At 41.2% G+C, this 15,416-nt stretch overlaps 2 protein-coding genes across 2 annotated transcripts; both read right to left on the reverse strand.

Annotated features, from left to right (window-relative positions):
- prkar2ab (protein kinase, cAMP-dependent, regulatory, type II, alpha, B) lies at nt 1-3,964 on the reverse strand. Its single transcript, XM_006783377.2, has 10 exons — nt 3,538-3,964; nt 3,383-3,418; nt 3,170-3,309; nt 2,631-2,737; nt 1,811-1,964; nt 1,609-1,710; nt 1,439-1,513; nt 1,259-1,324; nt 997-1,135; nt 1-549 (listed from the first exon to the last, which is right to left on the reverse strand). The coding sequence occupies exons 1-10, from the start codon at nt 3,794-3,796 to the stop codon at nt 425-427; spliced, it is 1,203 nt and encodes a 400-aa protein (XP_006783440.1). The 5' UTR covers nt 3,797-3,964; the 3' UTR covers nt 1-424.
- A 1,694-nt stretch (nt 3,965-5,658) lies between these two features.
- On the reverse strand, nt 5,659-14,959 carry slc25a20 (solute carrier family 25 member 20). The gene is made up of 10 exons (XM_087840772.1): nt 14,823-14,959; nt 14,634-14,747; nt 10,809-10,901; nt 10,582-10,709; nt 10,384-10,474; nt 10,098-10,215; nt 8,134-8,206; nt 7,931-8,040; nt 7,467-7,591; nt 5,659-6,290 (listed from the first exon to the last, which is right to left on the reverse strand). Exons 2-10 carry the CDS (start codon nt 14,736-14,738, stop codon nt 6,228-6,230), a joined length of 906 nt encoding a protein of 301 aa, XP_087696898.1. The 5' UTR covers nt 14,739-14,747; nt 14,823-14,959; the 3' UTR covers nt 5,659-6,227.
- Between the last annotated feature and the right edge of the window lie 457 nt (nt 14,960-15,416).

Here is a 15,416-nt window from a genome sequence, read left to right on the forward strand (position 1 = left end):
TCTTTTTAATATTATATTGTGGCATAGCAAATACACAGTGTTACTAATAACATCAAGAGTGGTTCAGAAAGCAGTGAGTTTACCTTCAGGTACTTATTTACATGAGTTTCCTTACTGGGACGTGTCCTGTATGGTCATGTCAATCAGACCAACACAGAGATGATGCACCAGCCAGGCTGCAGTCTGATGGATTGTTCGTGAGTGAGTTGACTGAATCTTGACTTAATTTATCCATCAAATTTTGTTTGGACAAGTACTGACATCATCACGCATGAAAAATGGTGAATCTTAAACTTGAACACATTAAAAAACAAAACATGACTTCAAATTGAGGCAGCCGTATTTACCTCGAGAGGAAGATAAAAGTATCACATGCACTGGTTCTATTTTTGATTTATAAAACATTGGCAACTTTAAATGTGTACTATTGTTTCAAATCATCACTGGAGCCAAACAGCGCCACCAGCTGGTCTTCATACTGGGAGATGTTTCTCTTCATGATGTCAATGCAGGGACCCAGCAAACGCTCAAAAGCCTGGATGTCAATTACTGGAAGAAAAAAAAAACACATTTTGATTCATGTCACAGACATTTTTGTATTTTTGCGTTTTACATGGTACATGTGTGTCAGGCTCCTGCATCATTCTTCCCACAGTCATGTTTGGAAAAAGTACGTTTTCACAGATCTCTAACCGTCACACACTGAAAACTCACTGTTTCCACAGGCATGGAGTAGTAAGTATATAGCAACCAGGTGCTGCTAAGCACATCATATCAGCGCAAGTGCCTCATATCAACTATCAAGCATGGTGGTGGAAGGGCTTGTTTTTTCAGCCACAGGGCCTGAGCACCTTGCAGTCATTCAGTTGACCATGAACTCGTCTGTATACCAAAGTATTGTGAAGTTGCTGTGATGGGACCTTAAGAGAGCTGTGCATTAATAAATGCCTGCTAAACTCAATTAACATTACCAACATCTGTGGGCATTTAATGTACCTAAACATTTGGTTTCTCCGACAGCGTAAACTGTTGCTGCACGAGGTTTGTTGGTGACCAGCGCCAGCTCCCCAAAGTACTGCCCTCTGGAGCAGCGAGCCACCTCCACTTCTGCGTTATCCTGCTGGCCCGCCTTTGTCTGCAATAAAGAAACTTGTCAGTCATTTCATACATCTGAGACATACAGTAAAACATAAACATTATTAAAAAATTAATAGATAAAACGGTTAATTAAGAGGTTTGGAAATAGTAGTGCGCTTACTTTGCTTTTTATCATAATCTTCACTTCTCCTGTTTCCACAATGTAGAAACAATCAGCTTTGTCACCCTGCAAAAAGAAAGAGCAGCAGAAAAGACTAAGTTTAACCAAAGTGTTCTTAATATAAAAACTTGAATCTTGAACTTGAATCTAAAAACAACCCAAGATAAAGCAGGCCTATACCTGTGTAATTATGCGGTCTCCATCTTTGAATGCTCGAGCTCCCAGAACATCAACAATCTTCATTCTCTCAGAAACCTAAAACGAAGCAGGTGAAATAAACGTTTAATAAAAGGTGGCTATGTTCTTATATCCTGTTGTCTTTTTAAAATGCCGTGTGTGTGTCGGCAAACCTCAAGAGACTTCAGAAGAGGAACGCATTCAATGAAGGCCTCATACATCCTTCTCTTCTTTGCATTATTTTTCACAATCAGTCTGTGAAATGTGGCTCGATCCTGAAAGGGAAGCAACTAAAGAACAACCTGTTTCGCGCACTCTGTCACATACAGCACAATGCTACGGTGGATGAAGGTCATCTTCTTCTGTCAGACTCACCAGGCCCCACAGGGCTCCGTCCTGTGTCGCCACGATTGTGGCGGCTCGAGGCGTGTTGTACATGAGAGCCAGCTCTCCAAAACTGCCCTTGTTGTCATACTTTCCAACACAAATGCTCACACCGTCCTTCTGTACAAAAATATCGTAGACACCTCTGGAAGTGATTGGACAGAGAGAGAGAGAGAGGGAGCAGATGTGAATGGCAAGTCCTCTTTACATACTAGTTAATTATGGAGTTCCACAAGGTTCTGTACTAGGACCAATTCTGTTTATGCATATATTATACATTAGGTACTATTATTAGAAGGCATAGCATGCATGTTGAATAATCAGGCCCCATCTTATCTTAAAGACCTCATAGTACCGTATCACATCATTCAAGCACTTCACTCTCAGACTGTTGACTTACTTGTGGTTCCTATGATATTTAAAAGACAAATGGGAGGCAAAGGCTTCAGCTTTCGCACCCCTCTTCTGTGGAACCAGCTCCCAGTTTGGATTCAGGATTCATCTAATTACTACTAATCTGTGGCTCTCTTCCACAGTGTCTTTTATCCTCTCTTCCTTCCCTCAACCCCAACTGGTTAAAGTAGATGGCTGCCTGTCCCTCAGCCTGGTTCTGCCAGAGGTTTCTTCTTTCTTCAGAGTTTTTTCTTCCCACTGTTGCCAAGTGCTTGATGGTTGGGATTTTGTCTGTAATATTGTAAGTTCTTTACCTTATAAAATAAAGTTCTGTCTTGTGACTCGGCATTATAACCTAAATGAAATTGATTTGAGCTGGTTTAGTTTAAATATTGAAAAGAAGGTAAACCTCGCTCACTTCTCTATGATGTAGAAATTGTCCCCATCATCTCCTTGGTCTATGATGTGATCCTGAGGTTTGACCAACACTTCAAACATGGCATCTAAAACCTCAGAGAACTGCTCCTGGAGGAAAACATAGCGAGACAGGTTTCTTTTTATGAAACAAATTCTAAGAATGCATATTTAAAAAGGCATTTGAAGCTGATATAACATGTATAAAAATATTTTTAAAAAGTGGAGCTTAAGCTTAAATATAAGAACAGTTGAGAGAGGATGGTAAAGGGCAGGCACAGTGTAGGATGTGAAGCCAAAATTATAGATAGCAAAAGCCAAACTTGATTTGAAAGAACTGAAAAATGAAGCAGACTTTTGCATTTTTAAAAAACAATAAAGTCCCTTTGTCACCTACAGTAAGCCAGTAACATGACATTTAAAACCTGAGTGCTGTGGTCTGCAGCACTTTCTGGTCTTGGACATTGTTCCTGCAGGTCTCTGTCTGTGATCATCACAAGGGTAACCACATCTTCTTTTAAAACCTGATTTAAGCTGCTATACCTGCTCTAATGTCTTGAACAGTAAAATGTCTCTGCATGCGTCCTGAAGCCGGCGACGCTGCTCGTCTGTTTTGGGATTCACAACCCGAGGCTCTGTGTCATCGTCCTCATCATCATCTGGGTTGTACGCCTCTGCACAAACTGCAGCGAGACAAACAAATGAACAAAGTGGAGTCATGTAGCCACATTGACTCACGCTGTTCCACTTACTGACCTGCAGTTCTGCGATTGGTTTTTCCAGAGGGGCGCTCTGCAGAGAGAGAGAGAGGTCAGAGCGTTACACTGAGTGTTTTTAAAGCCAGGGCTTAGCACACTTCACTGTAACAGCTCCAGAAGTGCTCGTAACAGTGTTAATAGTGAGATACTCACTAACGGGGACCGGTTCCTCCTCTTCCTCCTCTTCCTCATGTTTGTTGGGTTCATCTGTGCCTGATTCAAAAGTGACTTCTTTCTGCACAGACTCAGTGTTGGGTTTCTTGTCTTGCTGGTCATTTCTTTGGCTCTCCAGAATACGTGTGAAATGCTGCACGGCAAACTCGGCCAAGTTGGGAGGCCTGCGACGAAGCACTTCCACCGTGTATCCCTGCAGCAGCTCTTTCAAACCAGCTGGTATCTCTACAGTGCTCATTATTCAGGTTCAAAGGTCAGGAGCTTTAATGGAGAAAAAAAAAGTCTATAAGAGCTTCTTTTCCATTAACCTCAGTTTACGATGGCAGGAATAACAAAATGCAGCAATCAGCATGTGATAAACACACTTTCTGTCTGAAGCATCATCACTGGAGCATAGTGACTCCACCTCCTCCTCCTCCTCCTCTCCCAGTCTGGCCTGTATTGATTCTTTTATTTAGCACAGCCTGTCGGAAAGTATTGACCAGGTCTTTTCACATCACATGTAATTAAAGGCTGTCCACTGGATCAAGCCTCAGAGCACGATGATCTGGCAAAGAAACAACACACGCAGAGTGATTTTAACCGTTTATCCTGTAAGTCAGGCTGGTGTTCACGTCCAAATGTCTTCATTTATATTAATAAATATATAGCACAGTTATGAAAAATGCAGTACTTCGCGGGAAAATTAAAAGTAACTATCACAGTACAAAATAACTTCAATGCAAGTGTCCTCACACACACTGATTAGCCTTTTGTGCTCCTCTGCTCCCCGGGTGATGGGGCTGGGGTGTTTGTGGGTGGGTGGAGGTTGATATCTGATCTTCTGAGGATCTTGTGATCTTCTGCTCCTGTCCTCCTTTTACAACACGGACTATTGTATTCTACAAGATACATGATTCTGATCTTCTGATGATCTTATGATCTTCCTGTCCTCATTTTGTATCACGGTACAAACATAAAACCCTGTTTTGGTACAAAATGGTTTTGGTAATATAACTCAAACAAAAGGGAACTTTTTGCATGCATAACTTAAATGGATGAAGGAAGAAGGGAAACTCAAATTTAGAGTTACACTGAGTTTATTTTTGGAAAAACTGCCTGAGGTTTTATTTTTATTCTAACCTCTTAAAGGGACTCTGCAGCTGCTGAAGACGATAAGGCAAATCATTGTTTAAATTTCAATCTGGCACTTTGTGCAGCCATTTCTGGCTCAAGGAGTTTCTACTCCAGGAAAAAAATACACTTTAAGTTGACGACTGTGATTGTGGTTGTGCATGTCGCAAAAGTCAAAGCTGATATGATTTCAGAAGGCGAATCTTACACGTAAAGCAGCAGGTACTGCAAAGAAAAACCTCCAATTTGTTTCAGTGATTATAAGTAATTTATATTTGTGCTTTGCTTTTGTTGTAGTTGAAGCAGCACCATGTTTGTTAAAGCAAAATTATGAAAAGCAGGCAAACACTTTTTCATACACTGGAGCCTCCCTGCTTTTGAGATTAAGCTTAAACTTCTCTTTGTCAGAAAGTTCACACTCCTGGCTCCATCAGGTGACTCTAAACCTGCCTTTAGTTATTCTGCTGAGGCTGCTCGAACTCTTCTGCCCCCATCCTCGTGTTTAAATGTTAATGCACACAACTATTTATTGTATCATTATCTCTTCTAAGAAAACAAAGACAACTTTTAGGTATAAATGAGACAAAAGATGATTTGTATGCATTTATGTATTTTAACCCTGGAGGACCCATGGGGTCAGATCCAACCCCATTGGTTTACTAGGGAAACCATGGGGTCAAATTTTACCCCATGGGTTCTCCGGGGTTAAGGACATAAAAGTTGCCCCACCCCAGTATGGTTTCCTTTGTCTCTAAAACTAAAAAAAAAAAAAATATATATATATATATATATATATCAAAACTGCTTATTTAGGATTATTTGAAATTGATGATATGCTGCCAGCCTGAATAAGGACATGCAGACAGGAGGAGAGCAGTTGGGACTTTTCCATCATCTCCAACTACAGTAATCACACACTGAATTGGTAAAAACTGGAAAAAAACTGGAGACATGACAGAAAAAACAACAACAAAAAAACAGAGGGGATTTTTTTTGTTGTTTATGGATTCTGATTTATTTATTTATTTTTACAGATGTTGCCATTCATGTGCTGTTCGATCACAGCCATTATGCCTATTCCTATAATTTCACATTAGTCAGACAGAAAGTGATGGTTGTGTTTTCGATCACTGAGTGAAGCGTGACCGTACAGGATGCAGACAGTTCAGAGGTGTGTGTTGCTGAGAGCCCGGCACACAGAGCACGAGAGAATGCACCTTTTCCCTGATACGTCCACCAGCTCGCAGATAAAAGGTAAGGCACATGTTCACTTCACTCCATTTTTTTAAAACATAAAAACTCAATTAAAAAAAAAAAAAGTAAAACAAAAGGAGTGAGAACATTCGACTGTGAGTGTGTGTGTTGTGTGTGTGTTGGCACGGTTACAGCCAGGCCATCACAACATTTTCCAATCGACTCTCAGCAGGTCTGAACCATCCACGTGTTGCACTGTACCAAAATGTTTCAGAAACAATCAAAAAGTTAGAAATTCTTTAAAATCTCTTCAGATCCGTGCGTTTCCCAGGGATCACAAACGAGGTGACGCCGAGCCTCCATCACAGGTTTGGTGCCAACCAGTTCAGGAACTTCATTGCGAGCTCAAATCCTAAGAAACAAGCCTGGTAACAAAAAGATGAGAAACAAAAACTGTTTAGTCTACGAAGCGAGGAGGAAGTAAAGCTCACCACAGATACGCAGAAATAATCAGCTGGCTTTTATTTGTGTTATTTTTATGTGGAACAGTGAGGCTCGCTGTGCTTCCCCTGTTGAAATTAACACCAGACGCTTACTGTGTACTTTAAAGTGGTGTCACTTTGTTAGCAGTCATCTGCATGTAAGCCGATACTTGTTAGCATTGGAAAATGTGAAGGAGGGTGTAAACTTTAACTCTATTTTCATAACTTTTACAACTTTTCCTGCTGATAAGGACATCCCAAAAGGCTATTCATACTACAAGTAATAACTAAACAATTAGAAGAAAGAAAAGTTCCTGGTTTTCCATCTTCTAACAGCCCAACAAACAAAATATGAACTATTCATATCCAGACTTATTTTTTCCATGTATGAGATAAAATGTGCCAATTAATCATCTTTAAAGATGCCAGTAGGCAGATATTTTGCAGATTTGCTGTTTTGGAAATGAATACAGTGAATCTGGGCTTTGTTTATGGTCCAAGAGTTAAACTGTAAACTGTATTTAAAACGATGCAGTGGGCTCCCAGTGGACACATCTAGGCTATCAATTTCAAAATCCTTCGTCACCTTGTTCTTGAGTTATCACATTCCCAGTATTTTCAGAAAATTTGACCTCTGACCTTGAAATTGAGGTCACTGAGATTCAAATTTGTTTATCGCAGTTATCACATTATCAAACTTGGATGTCCTTGACAATACCCCATCAGCCTCTTACAGGTGAGGTAAAAACCAAATAAATAACAATCAAAAAACATGTTTATGAATGTGTATGAAGAATGAGGGACTTGCAGCAGATGTGCTTGTGTGCAGCTGTCCTGAAAAACGGCTCCACAGGGAGCCCGAACAGGAAAGGGAGCGATGGAGGAGTTCACCATGATTTACAAAGATCAAACAAGCTGCATGAGAAGCACAAACAGTGGCTGCAGTGAAAACTTCTCATTGCTTTGACTGCTTCAGCTTTTGCTTGCTGTCACTTTGCCTCTGCAGAAGGCTGAAGTGCACAAACTGCACAAAAAATTTTAATCACTTTATTTCCATTCCAGTGAAATTTATCTCTTTTTGCATCCATCATGCCTGAAGAATAAGTGAAGTAGACTCACCGCGTTTGCAGGGAAAGCTCGAAGCATGACAGCGTTGAAGCCCTTATACAGAGAGGCCACGCCCTCCTCTCTGATCAGCTCCCGCAGGACATCACGGAAACCGTTGGGATACTTCCCTTCAGGAGCTGAGAGAAAGACACTTTATTAACTTGGTCACAGACAACGTTTTAAAAGACAAAGCTGCTTATACCAGGAGGAGGTCAGGCAGCGGACAGAGAAACAGGACTCATCTTCAGTTTTTCTGACTGATGGAAAAATCAGCTTCAAACTTTCCACAGGCTACAGAGCATCCTTTCATTTAGCATGAATGTATTTTTTTTTTTAAATCACTGAAAAAATTAAACTGATCATGATCTTAAAATACAAAAAGTGCAAAAATCTTCAAATATAAATCAGCAGAATTGAAAAAAAACTCCAGGATCTGCAGCACTAAACCAGGATGGATACTGATCACAAACACCAACCTGTCTGGAAACGAGACTTGAGTACGTCGGGGGGAATAGCGACAGCCCAGTTACAGATGCCGGCCATCCCTCCTGCAAACAGCACGCTGGGAATACTGAGCTCGTTATGGCTGCGAAGACAAGAGGACAAGTCCAAGTGCTCAGACGGCCTGTTTTATATAAACACACAGCTGCAAATGCTGCAGGGCAGAGCAAATATGAACCTTTTTCCTGCAGGTGTCAGGAGATTCTTCAACCACTCATAAGACATGAAGTACATCCCACTGGCTGGAACATCTGAGTTACAAAACATACACACACACACATACAGAAAAAGACACACACACATACACACACACTGTTTGAACTTCATAATTTTCCACTTTAACACCCCAAACAACTTAAATATGATTACTTTATCCAATAATATATAATTAAATGGATTAAAGTGATAATTAATTTCATTTAAAGATGAAGTGTTTGACATTTTCTGAAAGCTTGTAAGAGCTGTTTAACCCTTTCCTTCAGTTTTGACCCCTCAGATGTGGTTTGACCAAAACTAGAAGAGATCTTGGGGTTTTTTGGAGGGTAGCCCTAGTTAGCCGTTCAGGCAGAGATCGCCCTGTGATGGTTTTCATCTTTACACATCAAAGACATGATGATAATCAGAATGAGTTTCACTGAACTTGAATACAGAAGTAACTTGTTTTTTTTGGGGTTTTTTTTAAATTACATGTCCTCGGGTGTGCTGGTTTGTTCTTCCTCATGAAAACGTGGTGCCTGTGTCACTCACGGCGAGACTCAGCTGCTGACAGTTTCGTGTGAGTTAGCAGCTAACGTGGCCTCGAGCTGCTTCTCCGCATGCTCCAGAAGTATCTCACGAATAGAGCGTTGGCATTCAAACGCGACCCATCTAAACACTGTCGCAGACCAACACCCAGCAGGACAATGCGCTTCACCACACCATAAACAATGCACAACAGAGAGCCCAAATCCTGCAAGCCTAGACCACAACCCCATCAAGGATCCGTGGGCCGCACCCAAACAATCGTGCCCCACAGATACCCCACCCCTCAACCCACAGGACCCGAAGCATCAAAGGCCTACGCCTCAGTGGAAGACACCACGGGACACCCCCACCCCATTTATACTTTTATTTAGTTTTACATTATTGTAATCTTTCTGATACATTTTTACCTTATTGTGCTATAGAATCTTGTTTCTACCAGTAAAAAGATCTAGTTTTTTTACCAAGTGAAAAACTTACCAACTCAAACTGAGAAAATAACTGCAGAATTTTGAGATAATATCCAGAAAGTTTGACTTTGGATCTCCAAAATTGTGTTGTTTTTTTTTGTTTTTTTTGAGTGGCATCCATATGAACTCTTTACCCCAGGAAAGCTTATATATAGAAAACCTTGAAGATCTTTTCTGAACTAGCGCTTTCCGTCATGTTTCAGGCTTGCTCTTAGAACAAAATGACTGGATTTGCATCGGAAGTTTATACAGCTATCCTTAAAAATATATATATTTAGCTTTTACTTAACTGGATTTGGATGGATGGATTTGTATTTGGATGTATGTGCTACTAATTTATGCATCTTATGATTGTCCTGTTGTCCTTCTTGGCCAGAACGCTCTCCTAAATCTCAAAAGTTTTACATTTAAAAAAAAAGGAAAAAATAAGTTTCATACCATTCTTCTTATGTTATCCATTTATACTTTTTCATCGGCTCTAACAGAGGAATCTCCCAACTTTGGGATAAATAAAATCGATCTGATCTTACACAGTACTGGGAAGGTGGTTTTAATGTTGTGTGGATGAGTGGATAGATGCACACAGTGTGACAGAACAGCTAAAGCAACTTTGTTCTTGCTGGCAAAGCAAAAGCATCAATTTCACTCATTCTATGTCGTGTGGTAGGAGTTTTTCTGATGGTGGTGTTGGTCATGAACCAAACACTGCAACAATGTGGCAGCAAACACAGCGACATTAACAATGGAGGACTTAAAATAGCTTTAAAAACATCTTGGGAAAGGTTACATGAGCATGTTTGTCAGGCCTCCAGGGGTTTGGATAGTAAAACTAAATGTAAGCAGAAACTTTGTGAAGACATGACATGAAGTGTTAATATTTGATCTACTAAGAAATGAAGAGCAAATAATGAATATTTAAGTAAAGCAGCACCTCTCATGAGGGTCAGAGCGGTGCCTTTGTAGACTCCCCTGATTCCAGACTCTCTGTACAGCTGTTTGACACAGTCCATGGGTCCTGCATACTTCACCTCCCCAGTGGACGCCTGAATCTGCAAACACACACGCATAATTTTACACTTACTGAAGATTTGTTCCAAATAATAACTTCTAACCTTTGACAGGAGGGGCTGAAAGAAATACTAGGTGTGTTTCCACACGTCCAATCAACTACTCAGGTAACAAAGTGAGAGCAATCAGATGCATGTTTAACCTCTGACCTGTAGGAGACATTTGATGCGCTCTCCAGGAGCCATGATGGCTGTGGTGAACACGCCAGACAACATCCCAGCAGCAAACAGCTGTGGATACCTGCAGGAGACAAGAGAACGGGGCTGATATACTCTCAGAAATCGACCACAGAGCGTCTGACAGGATCAAGCCAAACTGTCGCCACCCGTGACAAAGCAATGACCTACGTAAGAATATCATCGGGAGTTCTCTGTTGCAGTTTCTTTCCCAGCCCAAACCCAAAGAAACAGACAGCAAACATGGGCGTGACTCCGATTATGGGGGCTGCCATTCCTTTATAGAGTCCTTTAATACCCTGTAAAGGAAGACGAGGAGGAGGAAACATCAGTTTGAGGACTCAAAAACAATATTTTAGTTAAGAAATGCCAGAGTTTGCATCAGTGTGCATGCTCACCTCTTTGGCTAAAGTTTTTTTAAAACAGTCTATGGTCCCAGCATACAGGAGGCTCTCGCCAGGTTTGGGTTTTGGTTGAGTTTGTAAACGCACCTGAGAGAGAGGGAGCGAGAAAAGGATGTGAAGTGTGCAAATAACCTGAGGTTTCCATGGAAACGTGCTCTTTTCTTCTTCTCATGGACTGCGTGCATGATTTCATCCAAACACAACCACCAGATACACAAAGTACACAACAGATTTACATGTAGCTGGTCATTGACTGACTTTATACTTCTCATAGACCTTCTCCTTTAATGTCGTTTCTATCACCACAGTCTGGTGAACTTCGCTCATGTGTTAAGTTGTGCATCTACTTTATTTATAAATATTTCTGTAGCCTCGTTTGCGAATCTGAGCACTAGAAAGGACTCTGTCTTCCTCTGAACCTCCTTATACTGTTTGCTCAGGAGCATGAGTGGAAGAAAAAGGTGGGAATCACAGAGTAACTCTCAGTACGACACACTGACCAAGATAACAATGAAATCACTTGTGTAACATGTATCATGATCAGGGTGCACTTCAGAACCTGAAAAGATGATTAACAATCAAAAAAGTTTATTTTTCCTAAAAAAATCGATTCATTCATAGTAGTTTCACGTCATATTCTTCACCTGGCTGCAGTTTGACACTGTGCACTCAGCTGGAACAGCGCCCTCTAGTGAAAAAGCCCTGCCTAACTTCAAATCTGATTATTTTAGCTATTTAAAAAGGGTCTGATTAGACTTTTAACTAAAGGCATTTAACACTAAACACCACCAAACCCCAGTTAACTTAGATGTGCTGGTCTACTATTGTGATGGTAACGGGAGCTGAAATATTAAAATTGCCTGGTTTACTTTAAAAGGAACTAATGAGGAAGCTGAAAGCTCAGTTGGGTTTCGTTTTAGAAAAAAAAGCAGCGGCTCTGGTTTAGCAGCAGGTTTGACCAGTTTTTGAATATGCAAATGTAATCTGCATGCACGCTGCTGCCAGAGCTCTGCTGGGTATCACAATCTCAGGACTTGGATTTAACACTGGAGACAGTTTCAGATCCCATCACTCTATCCTGTACGGGGAGGTCGGGTGGACGCCACCCTGAGAGAAAAAACCCCAAAACAACTCCAGTGTCTCCTGTTTACAAAACCAGTCTTAATAATCTACGATGCCATTTATCAAGTGAAACAAGTGAAACCCTGCCTTTTCCATTTGTTACTACAGAACAGGGAACATGGACCTCATAGTTGGAAGAGACTTTAGAATAGGGCTGTTCAATATAACTATATATATCGGATGACGATATAAAAACGTCTATGTTTCATTTTACGCTATCGTTTGTTTCGTGGTGTCGCAAACTAAACTGTTTACGGCAATATTTTTTCATCGTTTTGATGGTCACTGTAGTGGCTATATTAATTTCTTAAAGTTCTCTCTTTCTCTTATATTTTATATAACCACACTACAGACGGACATGCGCCTGTTTTTATGCGTTGTTGTTAGCAACAACGACGGTAACAGCATCGCCTGTCCGCTTGTTTATGTTCCACATAAACCTTTCACAATAAAGCTCAAGATCCTGTTGAGACTTTCCAAAATATACTGAATCACGTGAAAGAGCAGATTATTTACGGATGAGAAGTAAAAAAGAGCCGCCAGGTGCTAAAAAATAAACCTTAGACTCAAACGTTAGAACAGGCTTTCCCCCGCAGCACGCTGTGTAATAAATACTCACAAAGAAAACGGCGGCTTTTACAACTTATGTCTAAAAATGTATCGTTTCATGCATCGGTTAAAACACTCGACTCCAGCTACGTGACGCGCAGCTGGAAACACTTCCTGCAAGTCGAGATTCACAGAATTTACAGAAAATGTTACAATTTTGTGATTTATATCGATATCTGACGATAGAATTCTTATATCGGGATATGAGATTTTGGTCATATCGCACAGCCCTACTTCAGAAGGTTATTGGCAAATACGTCACCTTCTGCGCGGTGACGGTATATATAATGAAAGGTTTTGCTTTTTAGTGATTGGTTATTTTCATATCTTTACAGAAAGAGGTTATGTGAATAAGTCTAATTTGTATATTTGTGGCTCTCCTCGACTGCTTGTCAAATTATTCTTGGGCAGGAATCCTGAGTTACCCCTGAGGACTCCATCTCAGTCTGTGTGTGATTGTTTGGTAAAAACACTTGGGACAGGGTAGTGCTGTGGTGTGCACTCTTGAAAAAGAGGGGGTGTGGGTCTTTTCTATGCAAAGCTTGTGTGTTTTTCCTCCCCAAAACATGCATGTTTGGTTACCGGGATACTCTAAACTGCCCATAGGTGTAAATGTGTTACCCCTGCGACAACCTGTCCCACGTGTACCCCCCTTCTCTGCCTGTGACAGTGAACGCCTCCAAGCCAAACATGTGAAGCTATCTGCTGTGACGGCCCCTCGTGAATAAAGGAGCAGCCAAAAATAGCATGTTGGAGTAGAAAGGAACTTCCCTAAGGACACATTTTACCTGAAAACATGTATTTTATGAAAGAGATGATGTGCACCCAAAATATTTACAGCATAACAGAGGACATGCAATGGGTGGAATTTTTTTCTACACACTTTACATACAAGCTGTTTCCACTGAATTTAAATGCAAGTTTAGGGCAGTTTGAGATTTTTCATTTAGATCAGAATCTGAATGTTAGATATGTACGCATTACTTTTTTCAATTTTAACTGATAATCCATTTTGTAATGTAGCGCACTCCCATTTATTAAGCGCTTTTCTAGTCTTTAGACTACAAGTCACATGTTAACATCACCTTGTTCTATGCACTTTAAGCAATTTATCTACTTCCCCTCCATGGCCAGTGCAGAACCACTAATTACCGTTGCAGGAACCACTTATCCAATTAAAGGGCGCAAGAGTGTTTCTGCAGATCAGAGATGACCTTTGACCCACTTTCAGGCTGTGGAGTGACTCAGCTCACCTGGAAGCATGCAGGTGGGCTGTCACTGATTTATGGAGATGTTCTCGGTTTGCACGCGACATCAGCCCATCATACGAGCTAAAGCTTTATTTATGACATAGCTTACACCAAAACTTTAACCCTCCACCACCGTGCTGACAGGTGCTATGTGGTGTTTGTGCCTTGTTTGTAACATGGTGTGGTGCATTATGGCCAAACACCACAGGACTTTGTTTCAGCAGTCTTTGCAAGGATAAGCCATGATGTCATATCCTTTTAGACAGAATAGACTTTCTCCTGGCAACATTTCCAAACAAGCCATACTTGTTTGGTGTTTTTTGTACTGTCATGAATTTTACACGTTTTCATGCTAGCTGAGACCTGTAAGTCTGAGCTGTAGCACTTGTTTTTTCCCACATTTGAATAGCTTCAACACATCATGCAGTAGTGATACTTTTAAGTGATACTTTTAACCCCCAGTGTTTAGCCTCAGTGTGCAGACAAGGAATCACAACAAAACACCAGATGCAGATGTATCACGCCATGACTTCATGCAGGCTGAAACTGGACAGCACACAGGCTTGATTGAATTATCAGCAGTATTGATCTGATCTTGAGTGTCTGACGCAGTGACAGGTCTCCTGCATGTATCCAGGTGAGCCGAGTCACTTCACAGCCTGAAAGTGGGTCAAAGGTAATCTCTGAGCTGCAGAAACCCTCACACTGAACTCACGGTTGTGTTTCACTAACACCCCCGAGGCCTGCACAAAGTGTCCCATACACCTCACACCCTTGCTGTGTGTCTAATACATGCGGCACGGTGGCAAATAAACCCACGCAGCTGTTTATTGTTTACTTTGATCGTGTCCAGTGGGTGTCCGGCGAAGACCAGGCAAACCCCTCCAAAGCCTCCAGCGAAGAAATTCTTCAGCGGGCTGATCGGCTGCGGCTGCTTGGACATGTTTACAGTCTGCAGGAAGGAAAGCGGAATGAATGAAGCGCAGAGGAAACACAGAGGTGTCGGAGCCAGCCGCTAACAACTCACCTGCTCGGGCTTTCCTAAGGGAGAGAGACGGATATCTGCGAGAGCTGAAGCCGCTCCGGTCTGCTGGACCTTTGACCCACTTTACCCGGACCGATCTGACTGCAACACTGCTGCACTCCTGTGCGTTTCTGTTTGTTGTCCGGCGGAAATGTTGAGCATTCTTCTTCTACTGGTTTTTATCAGACTGACTACTCGATGCACACAAGTACTCCTGCCCTCTGCCGTTTATTATTCAAGCTCCTGACATCTTTGTAACCCTTTAAAGAAATAATTGTCAGAAAATGGCTTAAAAAGTGTTTAAGGAATCTTCTGACAAAATTTGAGTGTAATATTTGCTATTTATTCCTTAAAAATGTATTATAAATGTACACTTTGTTTCATTTTTTCACATTGATGATGTAGAAGTCTCAAAAACTGATGGATCAAAGATGATACACTTGTGTTGTATTTCAGTGAAATGAGAAGTGTTGGAGTCTCAAACATGGTAAATGTGTTTTCTAAGTGTACTCACCTGCCACTTCATTAGGTACAAGTGTTCAGATGCTCCGTAATTCAACTATCTAATCAGACAATCACATGGCTGCAACTCAGTCC

Source organism: Neolamprologus brichardi, chromosome 5, assembly GCF_056152115.1.
Source record: "Neolamprologus brichardi isolate AB-2024 chromosome 5, ASM5615211v1, whole genome shotgun sequence".
Classification (NCBI taxonomy): domain Eukaryota; kingdom Metazoa; phylum Chordata; class Actinopteri; order Cichliformes; family Cichlidae; genus Neolamprologus; species Neolamprologus brichardi.